This window comes from Lepidochelys kempii, chromosome 2 (genome assembly GCF_965140265.1).
Source record: "Lepidochelys kempii isolate rLepKem1 chromosome 2, rLepKem1.hap2, whole genome shotgun sequence".
Lineage (NCBI taxonomy): Eukaryota > Metazoa > Chordata > Testudines > Cheloniidae > Lepidochelys > Lepidochelys kempii.
In genome coordinates this window covers 122152620-122176514 of record NC_133257.1, presented here as the reverse complement: position 1 = coordinate 122176514, position 23895 = coordinate 122152620, and the positions used below count along the sequence as shown (strand labels likewise).

Genomic DNA, 23895 nt, shown 5'->3' with positions numbered 1-23895 from the left:
TTGTGTGTAATTTTAAAAGGTATAGAATATGATCATGTAACTACAGTCTGTACCACAATTTATATGCACAATGGGGCAGCAGACTTGAGAGCGCTTGTGCAGCCTTAAATTTGGAATCTCCTGATTCAAGTGCAAAATTGAGTTGCGATGGGTATTATTCCTAGTAATAGATTTGCCAGTGGTAGACCGTTATGCCCAGTGGAAGGCATTCTGGTCTGGAGCAATAAGCACAGGGTTGGAAGTTAAGAGATCCTGAGTTCTAATCATCCTTCTGCCACTGACCGATTTATTGAGGAGTTTGGTTAAGTCACTTCACCTGTTTTCCCCAATCTGTAAAATGGGGATTACATTTATCCACCTTATAGGGGTATTCTGAGGTTTAATTTAACATCTGTTCAGTACTTTGAACACATACAGCTTTATATAAACACTAAATATTATTGCTAAATCCATTCAGACACATCTGCACAGTCCAGAACTTAATATTAACATTTTGTTTGTATGGATTATACATCAAACATCACAATAATTATTGTAATATATGTGGCTGCATATCAAACTATTCCAGTATGAAAAGAGGGCTTCATCTGAATAATGACTCTGCTTTCAGCTTTGCCTGGATGAAAGAGCACAGCTAGGATAATAGCCTTTTCCACATGTTGACATAATCATGATGTGATTCAACGCTTTTGCTTTCCCTTTCATCTTTGCTGTACAGTGATCTGTTTGCTCTGCAGACAGAGGACTCTTGAAGATGTTTTCTTAAATGATAATTTTTTTGACCTAGGGAGTGTTTAATTACTGCTGTGCTTCAGAGTTTTTCATGCAAAGATGTTGGAGGGGCATGTGCATTTGTCACTCGGTTACAGCTTTTCTCTGGGGAAAAAACCTGATTTTAATACCCAAAGGGAGTCAGTATGTTCAAGTGTATGTATGTATTTGTCTAGCATTCATCCCCTCATTCCCGTGTTTTGAAGTTTGCAAACTGCCCTTCGTTCAGGGGAATACTGACTCAGACCTATTGGGCCCAGTTCTGATGTTTCACTGTTTGTAAATTCAGATTAACTCCACTAGGGTCAGTTATGTGGACATAAAAAACCATTGCGTTTGGAACTGTAGTTAACTCCTGTCTGCAAAATTCCTCAGGGAGCAGTGTAATCAGGGTGTGTAAATGGGGGTCACTTTGGATAGATAGTGGGACTTGAAAGCCTTTCCCTAGATTAGTAGCATGGTAGCAGCCCAGGCAAGGGAGTCAAGTAGCAATTTAGGCCCTGATTCAGTGTGATACTTAGAAACATTCTTATCTTTGTTAGTAGACCTCACTGAAGTCAACAGGACTTACTCACAAACTTAGTTAGGCTTAAGTACCTTTCTGAATAGGGGCCTAAATCTATTAGCTGGAAGCGCTGATAGATTATTAACCTCTTATATGGGCTGGCAGCTGGAGGGGAAGAAGAAATGAAATTCCCACCCTCCTAGTTGGGGTTACATCTATACAAAGGAAACTTTAACAAAAATAATTCCCACCACCATTAACTAGTTCAGCTCCCCCAGTGTTAACATGCTGCTGGTGTTTACTAGTCAGTTGGATCGGCTCTGAGCAGGGTTGAACTATTGAAACAGTATATATTTTTACACTGAAAATAGACTGAAGTAATCGGTGCAACCATCTAAAATTAAAATTTATTGTGACAAAGTATACATTTTATTACATTCAGGACTTTTTAGTCCATCATAAAATCAACAATTAATGCTGTACATGTGTACATTATGCTCAGTATGATACAGATGGTCTGTACTAAAAAAACCCCTAAAAATATCAGATCTGGTGTCTGCCCATCACTGGAGTTTATGCTCCCTGGCACTGCACTGAGTTCCATGACAGATTCTACACCAGTGTTGCTAAGGTCTGTGCATTGTGAGTGCTTTTGGGGCTTCTGTAGTCCTTTTGGTATTCTCTCTCTCTGTAGCTGTTCTCTAGGCTGTACTGAGTCCTGGTCATCTGGCTCCGAAAGGCCCGTACATTTCGAATGGTGAGTGCACAGATCACAGAACTTGGGAAGTACAAACAAGCAGCAACAATGCCAAACAGGCTGACAGCTGCATCACCCCCCTGAACCTCGCAGTTCATCCAGGTGTACCCACGGCGTGCATACAGTCTTTCCCTCTTCTTGCATGTGTCTGTGGAGTTCACCTGGATGATAAAGTGTAAGTAAAGGCCAACAGCTGCAATATACCCCATACAAGCCAGCATGTCAAAGGCACATTCTGCCACAAGCATCTTCACAGAGAGGCGATCAATGGGTTTTGCCCCAACGACAAGGAACAGGAGTGTAAATGCTGCTAATGTCAGGCTGAAGGCTACTCCCCCATACACACAAGGGGCTCTCATCTGGCTGAAATGCATGTCCAGGTCTCTCACTTCCTGGAACTCGGTTCCTTCAAATGGGCTGTAAAATGAACCAATGTTGAAAGAGCCCACTCCCAAACCTCCCATAGAAGTGAAGCCTGCAATAGCTGCCTGGGAGGCTCCAACACAGATCAGCACTAGAATGTTGACGGTAATTTCAACGAACTTCAAAATACCTGCAGGAAGAAAAGGGTGAATGAATTAAATATTGTATTTGTGTAAATGGCGGGGGCGGGGGGGAAGGGAACCAAGACATTTTAAACTACAGAGAGATCATATTGAGCTTTTCTCCTCAGGGGAGGCTACAGAAAAAGCCCTCCTTTCACTTTAATTAATGTATTTCAGAGCCTGAGCAAGATGGCTTTTTCTTCTTCTTTTTCTGTAATTTGATAGTGCACTTGATAAGTGGATCATGCAAGAAAAATTCATGAAGATTTTTAGTGTTGCTTGTGCTGTGATGAAGAAAAGGTAACAGCACCAACAGGTTGTATTTGGTACTCTAGCTGCTTGACACACAACCACACGGAATTGGAGTTGTCCATCTGAACAAAACTGTGAACAAGATTTTTTTAAAAATCTCCAAGCTCTTAGTGACTTTTTTGAAAAAATCAGGCCATTTACTGGATCCCTAAGTATGCATTTAGCAACCTTACTTAAGGAGCCTGTTTTTAAAAATGTTTGGCCTCTTATTTGCTGGATCTAATCTAAATCAAACAGGGTTTTTAAAATCATATTTAAGGAGACACTTGTTCAACCCGTGTGCCTCAACTGACCTCCTTTTAAAGGGAAGTAAATCCTATGATTCTTGGCTTGTCTTACTTAACTCCCATTTTCAAAAGCTAAAACTGTATGAAAAAGTTCTTCTAGGCTGACCATCTTCCTCCTCTTGTTTAAAAATAAATAAATAAATAATGGCTTGGACTTTAAGTAAAGGAACAGCATTTGGATAATTTGACTCTTGTTTGTCTGTCACAAAGTAACAAAAGTAAAGCTGAAGTTCTTCAATTTCAAACCGTCCACCGTTGCAATGGCAATTTTATGAAGAGATACCGTTTAACGTTTATCTTCCAATCCATCACCAAGCTAACAGGAAAAGGACCTTTTTGTAGAAAGGATTCCCAGACCCCTGCTTCTAGTAGTGGGCCATATATCTGTATTCTAAAAGTGTTTTAAAAATCAGAACTACATGTAACTTTTCCATAGCAAGGCTATAGGGGTTGATGGCTGTCCATCGGATATCCCTTCCTGGAGCATAACTGCATGTTAAGTGTATGCAATCCAACTGAATCCTGGCATTTCAAAAGGGCATTTTAATCAGCTGGTTGCTCCCCAATGCAAGATAAGTCATAAATATAACATGTAGCTCATCTTAAAGTGGCTTACAAAATATATCCACACAGCACAACTAATACCTTCATCCTGGTGTTTGGAAAATGAGAACAGTTTGGGAGGAGAGAGAATTTTGCTCAAGATCACCAAGGCAAAACCTTGCTGTACAAGGAAGTGTAATAGGATTTTTAATGTCCATCCAGGGAAGACAGCTTTCATATCAAAGGTTAACACCCATACACAAGACTGCATAGAACTCAGTTTATCTATCTTGCAATGTTGAACTGTATGTCAGGCATTGAACCAGTACCTCTAGGGAATTCAGGTATTTCTGTCTTTGTTTAGATACTCTCCCACCTCTCAAAACATGGATAAAACAGGCCTGACCAAATAAAATGGCCTGTTTTTATTAAATCTACATTTTTTCTACTTACTAATTCAGTCTTTACTGTTTTGTCTTACTCCATTAAAAGGACTGTTTGTTTTTTCCTGAAAAAATGCTGTAGTTTGGATCCTGCTCACTTCAAGCACTGAGCCTCCTAAAATGTAAATAGCCTTAGAGGAAGAGACCGGACAGAATTTAAGTGTTAATCTGATGTGATGACATCACCTTAAACAATGAATTCAAGGTCTTGTAAAGTGCTGGTTCGAGCCAGTGATGCATGTAATACCACTGCTTTATTTAGGGTGTGATGTAGGGGCGGTATTTTAGATCCTACTGCATATTTTAAAATCTCCAGGATGGTAAAGGTGAAGTTGTGAAGAATTTTTTATGGGTCTAAGTAAATAATTATAATGCAGAATTTGAAAAATATTAAATACTTTAACATAGTGTGTCTGCTTCTGTGCTGTGCAGAGCTAGTCCTTCAATATGTATGTAGTAGTAATGATCAGCTCATTAACCACTAGAGGGCAGACTAAGCTTAGTAAACCTTTTATTGCAGTTAAATTTGAAGCTTCAGGAGGCCAAACCCGTAGTGTAGCAAACATGCTGCACCTCCTAACTTCTGAATGTAATTACTGAGTCTCTAAGGCTCTTCTTACCCCCACCCACAATTCTTTGCAGCAATAAGTGAATACAGGCTAAATGTAAGAAGCTTGCCAAAATGGTCCTGCATTTACTGGCCATTACAAAGTGGGACACAAATCGCAAGAAGCCTACAGACTTTCACTTTATGCTGCCAAATTCATCTGTGTTGCATTTCCCTGCTGTTATCTAGCCAGCTGCTCTCTGTTGCTGTCAGATCTGTATGAGCTTGCAAAGAAAGGAATGAAGCAGCACAACAAGGATTAGACTATGGAACATCCTTCCTCTTGCTAGGCTGTGTTGTTCTAGAAACCTTTGTTGCACTTTGGAAAGTGGGATTTCCTGGTACAGAACCAACTGTGCTCTTCCAGGGTTTTTCAGACCTTTTAATTGAGCTGTACAATAGCATGAAAATTACTGAACCCAATCTACAATTTCCGGTGCCTGTAGCTTACTATGTAATTGCAATGGGCCTGATTCTGACCCACTGATTTCAGTGGGACTCCTCCTGGAGTAAGGTACTACAGTATGAGTAAGGGTAGCAGATCTGGCCCTTGTCCAGCAGGAGAGGACATGGATTGAGGTCACTACATGTGTAACCATCTCTGACAGTAACAGGAGTTGCTTTATGGCAGGTTGTGAATTCTATTTCCACAAAGGCAAGAAATTCAGGTTAGACAGGTTTGTGTGTCTGTACGATTTTAACACTGAACTCCCACAATGCTGACTCTCTGAGGAATTTGGGCTCGGCTTCATGGAACCAAGTTCACTGTCCTTGAGTCAACAACACACGCAGTCTTCCAGTGACCCTCTACTTCCTAGTTACTTGCAATATATTCAGACTGACTGTAAAATGGCCAAATATCCACAGCTCTCCTAAATCAAAGAAAAAAAAATATTCTGCTCCAGGGCAGAACAGGCAGCTGTGAATTACAGGGCTAGGTTTTGTCTAAGTAATAAACAGCTAAAGCAAACCTGAGGGGGCAAATGGAGATTAGAACTCTGGATTAAGAGCCCTTCTCAGTCTGACTTCCTTCAAAGTATACACACTACATTGATCAGAGTACTCTATCCAAGCCCTGCACGGTTTCTCAGCCCCTCTTGTTCCTTCTCTGATCTCATTTATTGCTGCCTCCAAGAGAAACTCCCAAGCTGCTGCTCCTGCCACTGCCCTCCCAGGTAGGAGTTTGCTTCTGTGAGGTACATTTTGTAAAATTTTCCCATGGCAGCCACGCAGGTGCCTGTGGGATGGGCGCTCTAGTGTGCTCAGCCTACTGTCTGTTTCAACACCCCACGTCAGTTACACTGCGCAGGAGTCCATGGCCCTGTGGTGAGAATACCAGCTGATGCACCTTGTCCGAACAAGGGCTTGCAATATCACCAATACTTGCAGAGCTACACTATTCTGAACAATAAGAAAATATTACAAAAAATCCCCTATGTACACAAGGCTTGGTGTTTGCTCGTTTAAACCTAGTCTCCAACTTTCGGCACCAGTACAAGCAAGGGTGTAGATCAGAGGTGGGGAAACTACAGCCCGCGGGCCCCTCTTGCCGGGCCCCTGAGCGCCTGGCCCAGGAGGCTCGCCCCCGGTCCCTCCCCCACAGCCTCAGCACGCAGTTGCAGAGCCACGGCCTGACCTGGTGCTCTGGGTGGCTTGGCTGCAGCACTGCCAGCCACCAGCGCTCCAGGCATCACAGTAAGGGGGTAGGGAGCAGGGGGGGTTGGATAGAGGATGGGGGGGTTGGGGAGGGTGGTCAGGGCAGGGGGGTGTGGATAGGGGTCGGGGCGGCCAGAGGGTGGGGAACGGGGGCGGGGGGGTAGTCAGGAAGGAGATGAGGGTTGGATGGGGCAGGGCTTCCAGGGGGCAAATCAGGAATGAGAGGGGGGTTGGATGAGGCGGCAGGGGGCAGTCAGGGGACAGGGAGCAGGAAGTGGTGGATGGGGTAGGAGTCCTGGGGGGCCTTCAGGGGATGGGGGGGTTGGATGGGGCAGGGGCTGAGAAGCAGTGGGGGGGCGGGTCAGATAGGAGGCGGGGGCTGGACCACACCTGGCTGTTTGGGGCAACACAGCCTCCCCTAACCAGCCCTCCATACAATTTTGGAAACCCAATGTAGCCCTCAGGCCAAAAAGTTTGCCCACTCCTGGTGTAGATGCAAGCCCTGATACTGTTGCTGAGGAATGAGCACTAAACATGCCAATTTAGTGGGTCTTGCCCCCCGTGCTCAGGCTCTAACTGATCACCATATAGATGGTCAGGAAGGAATTGTCCCCCAGGTCACATTGGCAGAAACCTGGGAGGAAGGAGTGTGGGGGAGAGGGAATGGGGGGTTTTGCCTTTCTCTGCAGCATGGGACACAAGTCATTTGTTGGTCTGAATTAGTGCAAGTGGTGGATTCTCTGTAACTTGAAGTCTTTAAATCAAGATTTGAGGACTTCAGTATCACAGCCAGATGTTCTGGGTCTACCACAGGAGTGGGTGGGTGAGGTTCTGTATACTGTGATATGCGGGAGGTCAGACTAGGTGATCATGGTCATCCCTTTTGGCCTTAAAGTCTAAGCATGTGGTGCAGCTTGAGTATTTCCACGTCAAGCAGCAAGGTCTCAGGTTTTGCCTAGAGTAGGATTTACAGGTGTGCTGTTAAGACATGCTAGCTAACTCTTTCTAATAGTCTAGTGTAAACAAAGCAGAGTTTAACTCCCCGTGCTAAGATGGTGAGTTAAAGCCTATGAGGCTTTGACATTCCACTTTACCATGTGTTAAAGTCTATGCTGCCTAGTCTACTTTCAGGTTTCAGAGTAGCAGCCGTGTTAGTCTGTATCCGCAAAGAGAACGGGAGTACTTGTGGCACCTTAGAGACTAACAAATTTATTAGAGCATAAGCTTTCATGGGCTACAGCCCACTTCTTCGGATGCATAGAATGGAACATATAGTAAGAAGATATATATACACATACAGAGAAGGTGGAAGTTGCCCTAAAAACTGTAAGAGGTTAATTAATTAAGATGAGCTGTTTTCAGCAGGAGAAGAAAACTTTTGTAGTGATAATCAAGATGGCCCATTTAGACAGCTGACAAGAAGGTGTGAGGATACTTAACATAGGGAAATAGATTCAATATGTGTAATGACCCAGCCACTCCCAGTCTCTATTCAAACCCAAGTTATTAGTATCAAGTTCGCATATTAATTGAAGCTTCCAAAACAGACTCCAGTGAGAAACTTCTGAGCTTGAATGTTAGATGGGGTGGGATCTGAGTTACTACAGAGAATTCTTTCCTGGGTATCTGGCTGCTGAATCTTGCCCACATGCTCAGGGTTCAGCTGATCGCCATATTTCGGGTCAGGAAGGAATTTTCCTCCAGGGCAGATTGGAAGAGGCCCTGGGGGGTTTTCGCCTTCCTCTGCAGTATGGGGGGCCCGGGTCACTTGCTGGAGGATTCTCTGCACCTTGAAGTCTTTAAACCATGATTTGAGGACTTCAATAGCTCAGACATAAGTGAGAGGTTTATTGCAAGAGTGGGTGGGTGAGATTCTGTGGCCTGCGTTGTGCAGGAGGTCAAACTAGATGGTCATAATGGTCCCTTCTGACCTTAATATCTATGAGTCTATGAACCTGGTAGGTCAGGGGTGGGAGAACTTTTTGGCCTGAGGGCCACATTAGGATTCCGAAATTGTATGGAGGGCATGGTAGGAAAGGCTGTGCCTTCCCAAACAGCCTGGCCCCTGCCGTCTATTTGCCCCCTCAAAACTCCTGACCCATCCAACCCCCCTGCTCCTTGTCTACTGACTGCCCCCCTGGATCTCCCCCCCCATTCAACCCCCTCCTTCTCCCTGTCCCCTGACTGCCCCGACCCCTATCCACATCCCCGCCCCCTGACAGGACTCCCACGCCTGTCCAACACCCCCTGTTCCCCATCCCCTGACTGCCCCCTGGGACTCCCTGCCCCTTATCCAAGTCCCCCACTCCCCACCCCCTTACCAGGCCGCTGAGAGAACCAGGACCGGCAGCCATGCTGCTGCGCAGTCTTGAGCACCGGGGCAGGCCGGCGGCTCTCGCAGCCGCGCTGCCCGGCAGAAGCTCATGGCCCTGCCGCCCAGAGTGCTGGCGGCATGGCGAGCTGAGGCTGCAGGGGAGGAAGGACAGCTGGGGAGGGACTGGGAGCTAGCCTCCCCAGCCGGGAGCTCAAGGGCTGGACAGGAAGGTCCCATGGGCCACAGTTTGCCCACCTCTGTGGTAGGTTAAACAAAGATGTATTGTTGCAGTCTGTGGTGTAGAATGTGAAGACCGTTCTGAAAGCCTTAAAGGAAAATGACCCTTTTTTAACTTCAGAATAATCTTGGACTATCTCAACTAATGGTATTGAACTTTTTAAAAAAAATAAGATAACATTCATCATGAAAGCTAAAAAATATACAGGGTCTAAGCCAAAGCCCATGGAAGTCAACAGACTCTCCCTTGTGTTGCAAGGATCAAACAGTGTATCTTTTAATAGTACCCTTATTGAAAAGTTCTGTAGAATTTAATAATGTAACTGTTCTATATTTTAATGGCACTATTTATGCATAATGCAAAATTCGTGTAGAAGGTGTATCACTATTATGTAGGTTTTAGAGTAGTTTCTGCAGATGGATATTCAATTTCTGTTGAACCCTGATAGATTTTCCTTATGAAAGTTGGTAGGACTTTTTCATAAATCCTCATGAAATCTTGAACACACCCAGACCAGGTAAGTCTATAGCTCCCCTGTACCTGAAACTGAACTCTAGTTACTACTCCACCTAACCTCATCCCTTACATCATGTCCCGGAATACTTGTCACTTCCTCCCCTCCCCCGGCCTCTTCTTGGTTCTTTTTTCCTCCTCCTGTTTTTCACTTCTGTGAATTTTTTTTAAAACTGTGTTTTGCTCCTCTTTCCCTACTTGTCTGCCTACTCTGACCCTCACCTGAACAGTGTGTACTACTGTATTTGGGTTGGGCAGTATTCACTGGTGGCCCCGTAAGTGCCACGCTATATATGTGGTGGCTGAACTGAATGTGAAAACTTGGGCCAGTGAGCTACTGCATAAATCTGCAGCCCTGTGCACATGAACTGTTCCTGTGGCAGGCTCCATTAGGGGCTGTTATAAAAGCAGGGAAGAGAGAGAGGTCAGATGTGAATTGGTCAGCTCAAGGGTTAAATAGCTCAACAGCCCATTTTAAATTCCCTGAGCCAGAGAGTCTCCCTCATTTGAAACAGAGATTTTAAAAAAAGGAGGTTGGCTTTTGGTTTTTAAAGGTAACTTTTTAAAAAGGCCCGTATTCTGACAACATACATGCAATTGCAGAAGCAGGAGTCAAACAGTTCTACAAAGGACTCCGGATGTAGAACCACTCTTGCCAATAAACTGGTTGCACTCCACAGAGTAAAGTTACCGCTGAGGCTTGAGGCTTTACAGTCACCTCTGTGCTGCAGCAGCTGGATTGAGAGAGGACGGCGGAGATGGAAAGTTAAGAAAATCTGGCAGAAGAAAGGAGAGATTTTTTAAAAACACCAAGGGAAAGAAGGGACACGTCAGTGAAAGCAAAAACAGGTGAGGAGGATGAAGAGGAACAGAACGAAAGGGCAGACAGAGGAGAGGAGGTCATTATAAAAACAGGGGACGGGGTGGGAGGTAATGAAGGAAAAGAAAGCAGCAGACTTAGAAAGGTAACATTCTAAAAATAATTTAAAGCTGGATGCCTCCATATTGCAATAAAGTTGCATGTTCACGTGAGTGTGTTTTTGTGTTGTACACCTTACGTGTACATATGCATGAGGTGTGATCCTGCTGCTATTGACATCAACAGCAAAAGTCCCGCTGTCTCTAATGGTGCAGGATCAGACCAATAGAAAACATACTATGTAAAAAAACCACCCACCCTGCAGTTCAGATGTTCCCTTTCCAGTGGTGCTCTTCTTTCTATGGATCTTGCTAAAACATCTCTAATGGGGTAATACTTAAAAAGCACTCAGGTTCCAGGAGGCAATGTAATGACAAAAATTAATAACTGAGCCTGGGAAGTTCAAGGGAGCCTAAGGGAGTTAGGTACCTAAATACCACTGAATTCAAATGGAATCCAGGTGCCTAACTCCTGACAGAGAAAAATTAGTCAAAATTTGGAAAATTACAAAATTTGATGTATCTGCTCTAGTCAGAAGAGAAGCAATAGCACTATCCTTTTAATATTTGTAAAATGTCCCTTGTTAGTGAAGATAACAATCTTGCTTAGAAGCCTCAAGTGACTCCTCCTGATATCCTGGTAATTCTCAAGTTCATATGCAGGGATTGTTCTATTCCCCACATCCGCCCTGCCCCAGAGACCATTTTCTCCCATAGGAACAGTTTTCCCATACTGCCAAGAACTTACTCCAAGTCCTACAGTTTGAAACTCATGCCTGTACTGCATCTGTGGCATACTTGGGACTTGCAGGACTGTCCAGGCAATACTGGTCCCTAAGTGATGGAGTGCTAGCGCGATATTAACTTCATGCTCCAGTACCACATCGCGCTAAGCAGTAGCTGCATCGTATGGACTGAGAGCAACATGGCAAATAACTTCAGGCCACTTGGGGGATCAGGACATCCTAACCTTTTTCATGGTTCTTGCCTGAGCTTATTCCAGGTCCTGCCTTCTACTTACTCTCTCCATCCACTATTTTCCCTGATACTTCCTACAAAAGTGGGAACGGCTTCTGAACACTTTCCCTATTTGCTGCTTCTGTGACTGCTTCAGGGACGAATTTAGTTTCAGATCAGTTTCATTCAACCCAAAACAAAACACTTTTTTGTTTTGATTTTGCGCTTTTTATCATTTAATGAAATTAAGAGAAATTTCAAAAGTAGTTACAAATGCTGTGTATTAGGTAAATTGTAAGTAACTATTGCAAAAAGTAGTTCCTTAATTTACAGTAAGTCTTCATTTAAGTGTCACCATCATTGTAAATTTTTCTTTCATATCCCCATATCAAATATGGGATTTTTAGAGGCACCATTACCTTGAAATCTAGTCAGTTAAAATACATCTCAAGGTGAATAATTTTTGGTGTTAACACTAGTCCCCCAAGATCCCCTACCAATCCTTGTGGGATAATCTCACTTTCCTATTTTTTTCAATGGTTTTCTCTCCTTCTCTGAAAGATCCTTGCAAATGGGGGAAACTGACTATACAGGGGAGGACAGTAAAGTTATATACACACACTGCTATTAAGTGCACAAGATTTATAACACAAAAGTAGTGAAGAGTACAGACTCTTCCAGTTATAGTGGCATTACATGTTACTTGTAACAACACCAGATAAAAAAAAATCAGATATCTGATTTTTTTAAATAAAGTTGATAGTATCTCAAGTCAGTATAAATTAATATATAAAGGATTTTGTCTTTTTGAAACAGCTTTTTTTACATTTTTAGGTTGATTTAGCTGAGCATTTATTAATTGATTGTTTAATGTATATTGTCATCAAATACCAATATTGTAAAATAATTTGTCAGTGGCTAATTCTATTATATAGTTTTTTGCTGCACCAAATCCATTGGTTTGTCAAGCCTTCAACGCTTTTCCCCAAAAATTACACTGGGAGTAATTAGTCATTAGTTCCTAGAGCAGTACCATCCTCTCACAGGCGGTGCTAGTTTGAATACCAATGATATCTAAAATTGAGGCAGGTAAATGTGATTGGAAGAATGGGATACACAGGTAATAATAGATCTTGCCTTACTCAGTATTAATATAGTTAGCTACCATAGTTTGTTCACATAATTGTATTAATTCACATTTTGACTATTGTACTTGACAGAATAATAAAAGCAATATGAAACAGATCTTGATACAGATGCATTGCTCTGATAGGTTTTATATTTTAATAAAGTAAGAGGGGCACGGTTTTGTCTTGATACATAATGCAATATCTGTATGGACTATTTTAGCATCACAAGAAACAGTATTTCTCTGCAATAATTTTTATAATTTATGAATTTTAAGAAACTTTTGGAATTAGATACATTTGTTTTGCACAATATTTTTCATTTGACAGCTGGAAAGAGGCGAACAGATAAAGGTGGCTTGAAAAGGTCAAAGGGATGATATAGTTCAGGAAAATTATTGTGACTGCAAACCATAAGTCTTGAAAATGTGTAATATCTAGGGGGTGAAAGATAAAAATGTAATAGGAAAAGGCTTGCGTTTCCAAAAACAAAAGTTTAAGGAAAGGAAGAGCCCCATCCTGCAAAAAAAAAAGAAAAAAAGAAAAAAAGAAAAACCAGGTGAGAGAAAAATTAAATTTTTTTAAGAGGATCCTCTTGTGTGCCTTGCTCCTACCTACATGTTAGAAATAGAATGTATGGATTTACTATTCTTATTTCTTCTGTCTCCCTCCACAGAGTGCTTTAAAGAGAAAAAACTGAAAACTTAAGTGGCATCAAATGTTAGGGGAAAAGTCAGTTTTAGGTGGTAGCTTTCTTTTATTAACTCCAGTACTGGGTTGTTTTTTTTTTAAACAATTAACACAAAAGGAGGAGAGAGAACAGTAAGCGATGGAAAAATGCAGTTCCTTTCTCTAGTGCTTGGAGAAGGCCATAGCACAAACCAATTGGCCTCTTCTAGGCCCCCATTTTAATCCCCTGTCTCTGAGTAGGTTGCCAACTTTGACTGACTGAATTCCTGGCCGTTTTGTCACCTGACATTATCTTTAATTAAAGATTCATCTTTAATTCCTGGAGACTCCAGGACAATCCTGGAGGACTGGAAACCATAGCTCTGAGGGAAAAAAAATCTCTCTGATCTGAGCAAGGCAAAGATCTTGAGAGATCTGGTCATTTGGGAATCTTTTTGCTGTGACTAGTTTGGCAAGCCAAGTGTGCAAGGATTAGCCTGGTCATGGCTGGCTAAACAAAATAGAAGACAGAGGAATAAGGTGAGAGTAGAAAGTAAAACAATAGGATAGCAGGAGCTCTCAATTCACACATTAGGTCAGGGGACTCAAACACGTGGCCTGCATGCGGCCCACAGAGTTATTTCCTGCGACCGGCCATAGCTCCCTTCAACCCCCCCCAAGTGCGCCATGTCCCCGTTTTTCCACCTACCTCCCAGCACTTCCTGCCACCAAACAGCTGTTTGGCTGCACTTAGGACTTTCCAGGGGGGAGAAGCGGGGACACAAGGCACTCAGGGGAGGAGTTGGGGAAGGGGTTGGGATAGGGGTGGAGCAGGGCAGGGCCTCATGGAAGGGGTGGAGTGGGGGCAGGGCTGGGAGCAGGAGGGGCTTTTGTAACTTCGTATGAAAAGGTGTCAGTGATGTGACCCTCGGGCCAATGTACTAGTCCTCATGTGACCCTTGTTGTGAATTGAGTTTGAGATCCCTGCATTAGGTGTTGCTCAGGAAACAGCCGTGGAGAAGATGTTATTTGGCTCCCTGTTCTGGTCTGAGCAGCGCTTATTTCAGAATCGGGGAAAAGAGTGTTCAGCTGTGTGGTGCTAATTTCCTGAATCTGAACATGTGATGGTGGATAATTCATGTGGTAAGGATACCTCAGTTTCTAGATATTCCACAGAAAATGTCTAAAGGGAGCAGCAACACCCCCAGAGAGAAACGGACTATCGTAAAACAGAAAGATGCCAGTTCTGCTTGTCTGATGAGAACAGGAGCAATGAGGCTTATTCCAGACCAACCAAGCTGCGTATATTTATCATTAAATCCGTATATGGCTAGATTCATCAGGAGACTTAGGTGCCTAGAAAATCACTGGATTCACAAAACACGAGTTTAGCTCCTAGGCTCCCTATACAACAAGCTCTCCTGTTGAAGCTGTTCCACTGTGGATAAATACTTAAGTCATTGGAGCAGGAGGACTGGCCCCTGGGTGCTCTACTTACCAGGCTGTACAGTCACTCATACTTGCTCTGGCTCTCTATCTTGGGCCCAATGATTCAGAGTGATTCCTTAACGCAAAATTCCATGTTTTAAGGTGGCATATAAAGGCGTAGGGGCCTAAAAATGCAAATAGGTGCCTTGAGCAATTTACAAAAGCATCTAAGCAACCTAGAGGCCTAACTCCCATTGAAAGTCAGTGGGAGTTTGGTGCCAAACTCAGGTACTTTTGAGAATCTGACTAGGGGCCTATTTGCATCTTCAGGCATATCTTTGTAAATCTGGCCCATAGACATTTAATAAGACCAATACCTGAATGGCAGCTATGCCATTCATGAATTAGTCTCCCTGGACGTTGTTATTCAGTCCCCTCCCTCTTTTGTCCCTCAGCCTGAGTTTGTTGTGTTTATGAATCAGGATGTCTGATTGAAACAAGGACATAAATCTGTGAAGAGACACATGGAAGGTAAGCCAAAATAAAAATCCACATACCTCTCCTTGAGCATAGGTTATTACATTTCTCTGAAAAGGTCTCTTTCTCAGGATTATAATGTGATGGTGAATCGATATATTCATGAGTTGATAGTGTGTTTTTTTGGTACAGGTCTGAATTAGCAGTAGAAGCTCTCGAGTGTTGGTTGCCAGGAATCCCTTGTGTTGATCTGAAAATGGGGTAGGATTAAAGGATTATCTATAGGAGACAGCACAGTCTAATATTTTTGGACAAGTGCATCAAAAGAGTATTAGTTTTAGTTTCTGGAATTTTTGCTAACTGACTTGCTTCACTGCTATGAGTGATCGATCCCTTTTGTTTACAGACATTTGATCAAATGAGATCTGTTTGCAAGAGTGTTCGTGAAATGTATCACCTGCTTGCACAAATAAATATTCACAATGTTTTGTGAATATTACACCGATTTTGAAAAACTTTAATTATTCACATCATAAGTCCATTCAACTATTGCTAATGCTTTTGTGTAATTTGCAAAAAGAAAAGAGGAAGTGGGTGGAACTCTGTTTCTGAATACCAGTGATCACTCATCTGCCATGACAAGCAAATACTCAATTACCAGCCCATGGACAAACCAGAGGCTAAAGTTTTCTGTAACATTTGCACATTACAAATAAATCTGTAAATAAGCACCACCAATTTGTGGATAAGCAATGTATCTCATGCATATTTGCAATTTACTGCATTTCACAATGATTCTTTTACAAGAATACAAAAGCATGGCATTAAAACCAGAATATAAAATATTTCATGACAGTAACATTGTATCTACTCACATTCTCCTTTTTACAATTTTACAAGGTCTGGTACGATCTAGTCTCTCCCCCTTTCTCTGAACTCCTTTCCAATTTAAGAATATCTTCCTGTACTACAGCAATGAATGCAATATTCCAGCTGTGGTAGCACCAGTGTCAATGCGTATGATTACCGCCTTTCTGCTTGCGTATCCAAAATGGCGCTGGCCATTTTGTTGCCTTATCATACTGTAAACTCATCTATGAATAATGCTTTTCTACCATTTATGGTGGACTAGGAAACTATACCCCATCCTAGCAGATATTGGCCTGACTTCATTCATTTCCTCAGCTGGACTACAGCAATGCAGTACGCTGGGGCACGAAACCATTAGTCCTTAGTTTAGTCCAGCTAGTTCAGTATATCTCCTCAGTAACCTAAGCTATTATTAATACACCTGTCTGCCACTTTTCCCATAGAATAGCAAGTTCCAGGTCTTAGTTCTTTATCTTCAAGGATCAAAATGGCTTGGACCCAGGAGAACTAAAAGATTTCCTGAAGCTCTGGTATGAGGACAGTGGTCAACAACTCCACCCCTCTGTCACAACAGAACTTACATTCCCCCCACCCCCCCTTTGTGATAGAATCTGTGCAGGAGACAGCTTTCTTGGGGGCAGGTTTGAAACTGTAGAACAAATCCCTGCAGGAACTAAGGATCATCACAAGAATTCCCAAGGGAAGTAAGGATTATCACAAGCCTCACACCTTCTGCTCTAAGTGGAAAGCATGCTTCTCTGACCTGTGTTCTCTAATGTACACACATAGGAGCATGAACATAAGCCCTATCAAACCAAAACACAATGCTTCCCTACAATTAAAACACAGTCCTCCCTCAAGGAGGATGAGAGAATGGACTTCATGTGACCGATATTGCACATATTTCAGTGCACTACTGAAAGGCTCTCCACCACTATAGTTATGAGGATGGAATAAAAAACTGTATAGAACAGAACATGTCTAATATGGTGTCTTATTACTCTTAGATTCCCTTCAGCATTATTACGTCAAAATTTCTCCTTCCAACTGAACATCTGTCTGAGATTACTTATCCACAGGTCTATTAGCCTGCATTTTTCCTCAACTGAATTTAGTTTCATTTTCTGATCTCTAGGTTCTTTTACATTTCTCTGTCCTCCTAAAACTCCATGAATTTAACGTAATCCACAAATATCAGTTAACCTGGATGTGTAAGCAAAAGCATCTTCACTCTCTAGAGAATTAAGTGATTTTTCACTCTAGTTCTTTAACTTTAATCAAAAATTTTCTGACTTTTGTCCTGGATCTTGGGGAGCTGCCTGACAAACTAAACTGTTTATAAAATCTCTCAGCTAACTCGAAAGCAATCCCTTTAATATTTCTGATACTGTGCTACTTGCCAGGAATGTTGATATTCAAAAAGAGAGAGTGATACAAGTTCCAAACGAAATATAGCCTTTTTCTGATACTTTTGTAATTTTCTAGCAGTTTCTTTTCCTGTCCACCGTGCTCCCATTCTTCTCTGTGGGTTGGATTCTCAGTCTGGACTACATGTCCATTGATGCAACACTTTCTCCCATCTTGGTGAGGGGAGGTGGTGTGTTTATTATAGGACTCTATGGCCATGGGGCATCATGGGAAATATAGCCTGGGCAGAAAGCTAAACCCACAGAGAAGAGTGGGATCACTAGGCATCACAACTACACTCCCCTGATGCACTGAAATGTCATTTTGTATCAAAGTATTTTGCTTTTCAGATGAAAACCGTTTCCTTCCCAATTTTCCACATCCTTTCAAAAATTGTCAGTGGTACAGTAAGTTCATCAGCAAATTTTCTTAATATCTTAAAATTCACATCAGCTGGACCGGGTGATTATTTTAAAGACGGCTGCTACCCTGAAACCTATATTCTTTACCTATTTTATTCCCTCTCCTCTTTACCATCAGTTACAGGGATTGTCTTGTTGGAATATTTTTTTCCTCCCTGTTAAATATAGATTTTAAAGACTTCAGTATTTCAGCCTTTTTAAACCATAATTACAATCATTCTGCTCCCCTGCATCCTCCCCTTTTTATTTTTTTAATGGTCCTGAAAATTCATTGTCTCCTCCTCTGTCAAATGCAGAAGAATAAGCCAGGCTGCACCCCAGTATGGTCTAGGCTGGAAGGGCTGGACAGGGAGAGCGCAAAACATGCCAGTTTCTGAAGCCACCCCAAACTTCTAGATTAGCTAGGGTTGCCAGGCGTCTGGTTTTTGACCGGAATGCCGGATCAAAAAGGGACCCTGGCGATGCTGGTCAGCATCACTGACCAGGCCATTAAAAGTCCAGGTGGCAGCACAGCGGGGCTAAGGCAGACTCCCTGCCTGCCCTGGCTCCATGCGGCTCCTGGAAGTGGCCAACATGTCCCTGTGGCCCCTAGGTGCAGGGGTGGCTGGGGAGGCTTTGCACACTGCCCTCACCCCAAGTGCCAGCTCCACAGCTACCATTGGCTGGGAACCAAGGCCAATGGGAGCTGTGAGGGTGGTACTTGCAGGTGAGGGCAGTTCACAGAGCCCCCTAACCATCCCTCTGCCTAGGAGCTGCAGAGATGTGCCTGCAGCCCTCACCCCCTCCTGCATCCCAAACCACTCATCCCTGGCCTCACCCCAGAGCTCGCACTCCCAGCTGGAGCCCTCACCCCCTGCCCCAGCCTGGAGCACCCTCCTGCACCCCTCATCCCTAGTCCCACCCCAGAGCCCACCCCCCCACCGGAGCCCACACCCTGAACCCCTCATTTCTGGCTGCATCCCCAGCAGGAGCCTGCACCCCAACCCAGTGCCGCAGCCTGGTGAAAATGAGTAAGTGAGCAAGGGTTGGGGAGAGCGAGCGATGGAGGGAGTGGGGGATGGAGTCAGCAGGGGGCAACGGTGTTCAGTTTTCTGCAGTCAGAAAGTTGGCAACCCTACCATTAGCTGCTTCACATGTTGCACCACATCTACTGCAGACATTGAGGCCTTGCTGACACACTAACACTGGTTTACTAAAGAGTGACTACATATGTTTACAGTAGTTTATTTTGGTTTAGCTTAAACCTGTTCCTAGTTGAAAAAAGTGTTCACTCAGCCTTAGCATCTGTTCAATTAAACGGCATCTTCAGTTAAACCAGTGCAACTCTGCATGTAGACAAGCCTGCTCCAATTGTCACCTCTGGGAAGACCAGGCCATGACCCCCCTCCTTGGTCATATGACCCAGCCACATCTTCTCATGCCCACAACTCAGCTCTTCCCATCTTCCTTCTCCACCTCCATGACTCAGCCTCACCGCCTTCCTTTCCTGCCAGCCCACATGACCTAGTTCTCCCTCAACATAGTTCTTTAGTCAAAGAATGTTTAATTAGACTCCTTAAAACGTCCAACAGCAAAATAATTCCGTCACAGTTCTGAATGTGGCATATTCACATTTCTGAATTTCAAAGCTGAATATGTCTTTCCTGGTATTGTAATAACCACAACATGAATGTAAAACAAACAAGCTCCGCACCCCATAGTGAGGGACAAAGGAGACATACCTTCCATTGAATGGGTATGGCTTTTTAGCTCTTCTCTCCTCATGGTGTCTGTCAGATCTGTGGCTCTCATAATATTGGTGCTGCTTATTGAGGTGAGGTGTCTCAGCATCAGCCATCTTGTTTTTCACATGTATTTCTTCTTGCTGAACTCTTCTGAACTAGAGAGATAAAACCAATTCAGTTTATAGTTCTAATTACTCATTGACCAGCATTTACACAAAATGATCACCTCTGAATTAGTTAGGATTTCAGTAAAGTGATTGAGAAGTACAGTGTTGGGGAAGGGAGGGGAGGGTAAGGAAGCTGTCCTTAGTCCATGAGTAAGATGTAGCTTCTCAACAAGGAAGTAAGTTCCCCTCCTTTTACTTTTCCATTGCCAAGTAACTTTGACTTTTCTGCGTTCAACAGTACAGGTATTTAAACAGATTTTTCTTCTCTCCTAGCCTGAGTACAAGGACAATGCATATCGTCCTCCTGTGTTCTTATATAAAGCATATCTCAAGACTCCTGTAATGGTGTCTTTTTGTATAAGACATTAAGCATAGGAAATGCACACCTACCTATTTAGGTCTGCATTGTGTGCATATGTGGTTCTTCCTGACTTTACTAGGAGCCATGTACATCTGAGAGCAAAATTTATCCCTGCTAGTATGTTTAAGGAGAGAACACAAATGCCCTTTAAAGGGAGGATTATAGTTCTGTCTATAGCACGGGTAGGCAAACTTTTTGGCCCGAGACCACGTCTAGGTATAGAAACTGTATGGCGGGCCATGAATGCTCACAAAATTGGGGTTGGGGTGTGGGAGAGGGTGAGGGCTCTGGGGTGGGGCCAGGAATGAGTTCAGGGTGTGGGAGGGGGCTCCGGACTGGGGGGGAGGGGGTTGGGACACGGGGGGTGTGTGTGTGCGGGCTCTGGGGTGAAGCTGGAGATGAGGGGTTGGGGTGCAGAACGGTTCTCTGGTCTGGGACCAAGGGGCTCAGAGGGCAGGAGGGGGATCAGGGCTGGGGTTGGGGCACAGGAGGGGTTCAGGGGTGCAGGCTCCAAGTGGCACTTACCTCAAGCAGCTCCCAGAAGCAGTGGCTTGTCCCCTCTCTGGCTCCTATGTGGAGATATGGCCAGGTAGCTCTGTGCACTGCCCCATCCGCAGGTGCCACCTCTGCAACTCCCATTGGCTGCTGTTCTTGGCCAATGGGAGCTGCAGAGCCAGCGCTTGGGGCGGGGGCAACATACGGAGCCCCCTGGCTGCCCCTAAGCGTAGGAGCTGGAGGGGGGACACGCCACTGCTTCCAGGAGCCATGTGGCAAGCCCCAGACCCTGATCCCTGGCGGGAGCTCAAGGACCAGATTAAAACATCTGAAGGGCCAGATGTGGCCCCTGGGCCGCAGTTTGCCCACCCTGGTCTATAGCTTGTGCTTCAACCTAGGCTATGTGCCCAGACACGCGTGCCCCCCCCCTCCCAAAAAACCCAAACTATTAACATGGGATAAGATTGAGAGTACATTATCCTCAGTTATTTAGGGTAAAATACATTAGAGGTTGTCATAAATATAAAGGGAAGGGTAACCACCTTTCTGTATACAATGCTATAAAATCCCTCCTGGCCAGAGGCAAAGTCCTTTTACCTGTAAGGGGTTAAGAAGCTCAAGTAACGTGGCTGGCACCTGACCCAAAATGACCAATGAGGGGACAAGATACTTTCAAATCTGGAGGGAGGGAAAAGGCTTTTGTCTGTCTGTGTGATACCTTTGCCGGGAACAGATCAGGAAGCAAGCCCTCCAACTCCTGTAAAGTTAGTAAGTAATCTAACTAGAAAATGCTTTAGGTTTTCTTTGTTTTGGCTTGTGAATTTCGCTGTGCTGGAGGAAATGTGTATTCTTGTTTTTGTGTCTTTTCGTAACTTAAGGTTTTGCCTAGAGAGATTTTCTATGTTTTAAATTTGACTGCCTGTGAGATTATCTTCCATTCTAATCTTACAGAGTTGTTCTTTTATCTTTTTTTAAGAATCTGATTGGGGTTTTTAGCATTCCTAAAAACCCGAGGTTGGTCTGTGCTCATCTTCTTTATTCTCAAGCCTCCCCTGGAAAGGGGGTGTAAGGATTTGGGGGGATATTTTGAGGAAATAAGAACTCCAAGTGGTCCTTTCCCTGATTATTTGTTAAATTGCTTGGTGGTGGCAGCATTTACCAAGGGCAAACACTTTGTGCCTTGGCAAGGGCAAACACTTTGTGCCTTGGGGAAGTTTTAACCTAAGCTGGTAGAAATAAGCTTAGAAGGTCTTTCATGTGGGTCCCCATACCTGTACCCTAGCATTCATAGTGGGGAAGGAACCCTGACAGAGGTGGTGTAATTATCCTCCAACAATCAATGTTATAAATTTAGGAAATTCAAATGTAAGGTTAACGTTAAAAGGAATCCCAAGGTGTTAAGGTTGTTTACATGTAATAACCACATAGTTCCATGCCTTAACTCAGCTGTGTAGGGATACCATGTAACAACCAAACAATTGTGATTAATGCATAAATATTTCTAGACCCAAATTAGATGTAACTGATTTGTAAAAATGTCCCCTCTATCCTCCCCTCCCTCATTTTTCCCCTGGTGGTGGCAGTGAAGGGAGGAGTTAAGGTTGTATGGCTGACAAATGGGGAACCACCATCTTCCCTGAAGGCAGGGAACGGCTTCACTTCCATTTTTCTCAAAGGAATGCTATGACCATTTTGACAGTGGGCCACTGTCTTTCCTGAGAGCAGCTTGTGGCCTCACTTTCATTGAGAACAAAAGGAGATTGCAGCTAATTTGAAAGATGGGCCCTTTGTGAAATTCTTTGCTGAAGGAGACAGTTATAAAGTGGCAAAAAATGACCACAGTTTCTTCTAATGTAGCCAATCCATGAGATTTCAATGACTTTTAATTATTAAAAGTTTTCATTAGTCCATTAAGATTACGCAGGCTCTGTGTACACACTCAGAATGATAAATTTAAAGTTCTCACTTTAAAATTAGTTTTGTCCAACTAATTAACTTGTGTACGTGTACAGGCTCAGAATATTCATTCTGTACTCCGCCTCAGTGCTGTAGTTTTGGGGCGCATATACCGTGCCTGAATCCTTAGCTGTGGAACTACAGTACCCTACTATCCTAACGTGCCCTAGTTCCCAGCTCTGCCCATTTCTGACTGTGTGATCTGGGGACAGTTGACTTATATTTCTCGGCTCTTTAATTTCCTTACCTGCAAAAGGGATAGACTAATTTTCACATCTACCAGTCTGGATTCCTAGTCTAAAATTTCAACCCCATGAGCCCCCTCTGAAGAGGAAAATACCCCACACCCTTTAGCTCGGTCCTCTGGGAAAATCAAGTGCTTAGTAAACAAAAAACACAAAAACAGCAGGTGCAGGACTTCGAAAGGGTCACACCTATCTCTTCCCCCACCAGCAGGGGCCACTCTCAGAGAGAGTCCAACCCAGCCCCAGCTCCTCTGGCATGAGGCCGCCCCCGCCCCTAAAATCCCCACCATGTAAGACCCCGGCCATGCTCTAGTCCACAAAAACCCCAGCCTCTAGATCCCTGGCTGCACAGTCTCCTTCCCCGAGAAAATCCAGACCGCGCCCCATGCACTTTTCCCGACCCTCCCCACGATCTCTCTCCCATTCCCCTCTTTAAAAAAGTCTTTAAAGCTCCTCACTTGTCCGGCGGCGGCGGCGGCAGCGGCAGCACCCAGGGCCTGTGAGCGAGAGGTTTTAGCTGAAGTTTCCCCCCTGGCTGCTCCCCCGGGTCTCCCTGTTTTCCACTCCAAGCCAGTGGAGCTGCATTTCCTTGTGTGTGCGAGGCAGGGGGCGGGGGAGGACGAGTCTCACAGGTGGAGGACAGGTCACCGCCCCTCCCCGCGGCTCCCCGCTCTCGCCGAGGCTGGAGCTTGCTCAGCGGGGGGGTTTCGCCTCACACCCCGCTGGCTTCGCGGCCTGCGCGAGGGGCCGGCGACGCGCGGCTCTGCAGCCGGGGAGCTCGCCGCGGAGGCCAAAGGGTGGGTAGTGAGGGGGAGACCAGGCAACCTGAGATCGGGCGGCCGGGGGGGGGGGGGGGGGGACGTTGTTAATCTCCCCGGGAAAGCAGGAGTCGAACAGCACCCTACCCGTGCAATGTGCTGCGACCCAGGAATTAGGACACAAGTGGCTGTAACCCGGCTGCTTAATTAGGGTGTAGGGCCGCCTGAATTGATATTTATACTTTCGCTCTCTAATATGTGTGCAGCGTTTTGGGGCTGTTGCTGTGTAGTGATATTTATGCCAAGTAGGTGGGGATGTTCCTTTATTTTTCTCAGCAGTAACTATTGGGGGGCTGGACGGGACATGACAACATGGCAGGCCTCAGAGCCGGCAGCAATTAATTCCCTGTTTTTTACCCCCAG

The 23895-nt window shown here is 44.3% G+C and overlaps 1 protein-coding gene and 1 long non-coding RNA gene across 2 annotated transcripts in view; one reads left to right on the top strand and one right to left on the bottom strand.

Moving 5' to 3' along the window:
• Positions 1–1664: 1664 nt before the first annotated feature.
• On the bottom strand, positions 1665–23500 carry LOC140907072 (MARVEL domain-containing protein 3-like). Its single transcript, XM_073332216.1, has 4 exons — positions 23173–23500; positions 19488–19645; positions 15148–15317; positions 1665–2586 (listed from the first exon to the last, which is right to left on the bottom strand). Exons 2-4 carry the CDS (start codon positions 19601–19603, stop codon positions 1889–1891), a joined length of 984 nt encoding a protein of 327 aa, XP_073188317.1. The 5' UTR covers positions 19604–19645; positions 23173–23500; the 3' UTR covers positions 1665–1888.
• LOC140907074 (uncharacterized) overlaps positions 23329–23895 on the top strand; it is a 41237-nt gene continuing 40670 nt past the window's right edge. The window contains exon 1 of the long non-coding RNA XR_012157358.1: positions 23329–23511. This is a non-coding gene — a long non-coding RNA (uncharacterized lncRNA). The remainder of the gene's footprint in view (positions 23512–23895) is intronic.

Coding starts and splice junctions, on each gene's coding strand:
- LOC140907072 (XM_073332216.1), bottom strand. CDS start 19,603: ATGGCTGATGCTGAGACACCTCACCTCAATAAGCAGCACCAATATTAT. Junction 15,318..19,487: donor CCATACCCATTCAATGGAAG/GTATGTCTCCTT, acceptor CCCCATTTTCAG/ATCAACACAAGGGATTCCTG. Junction 2,587..15,147: donor TAACCTATGCTCAAGGAGAG/GTATGTGGATTT, acceptor TTCTTCCTGCAG/GTATTTTGAAGTTCGTTGAA.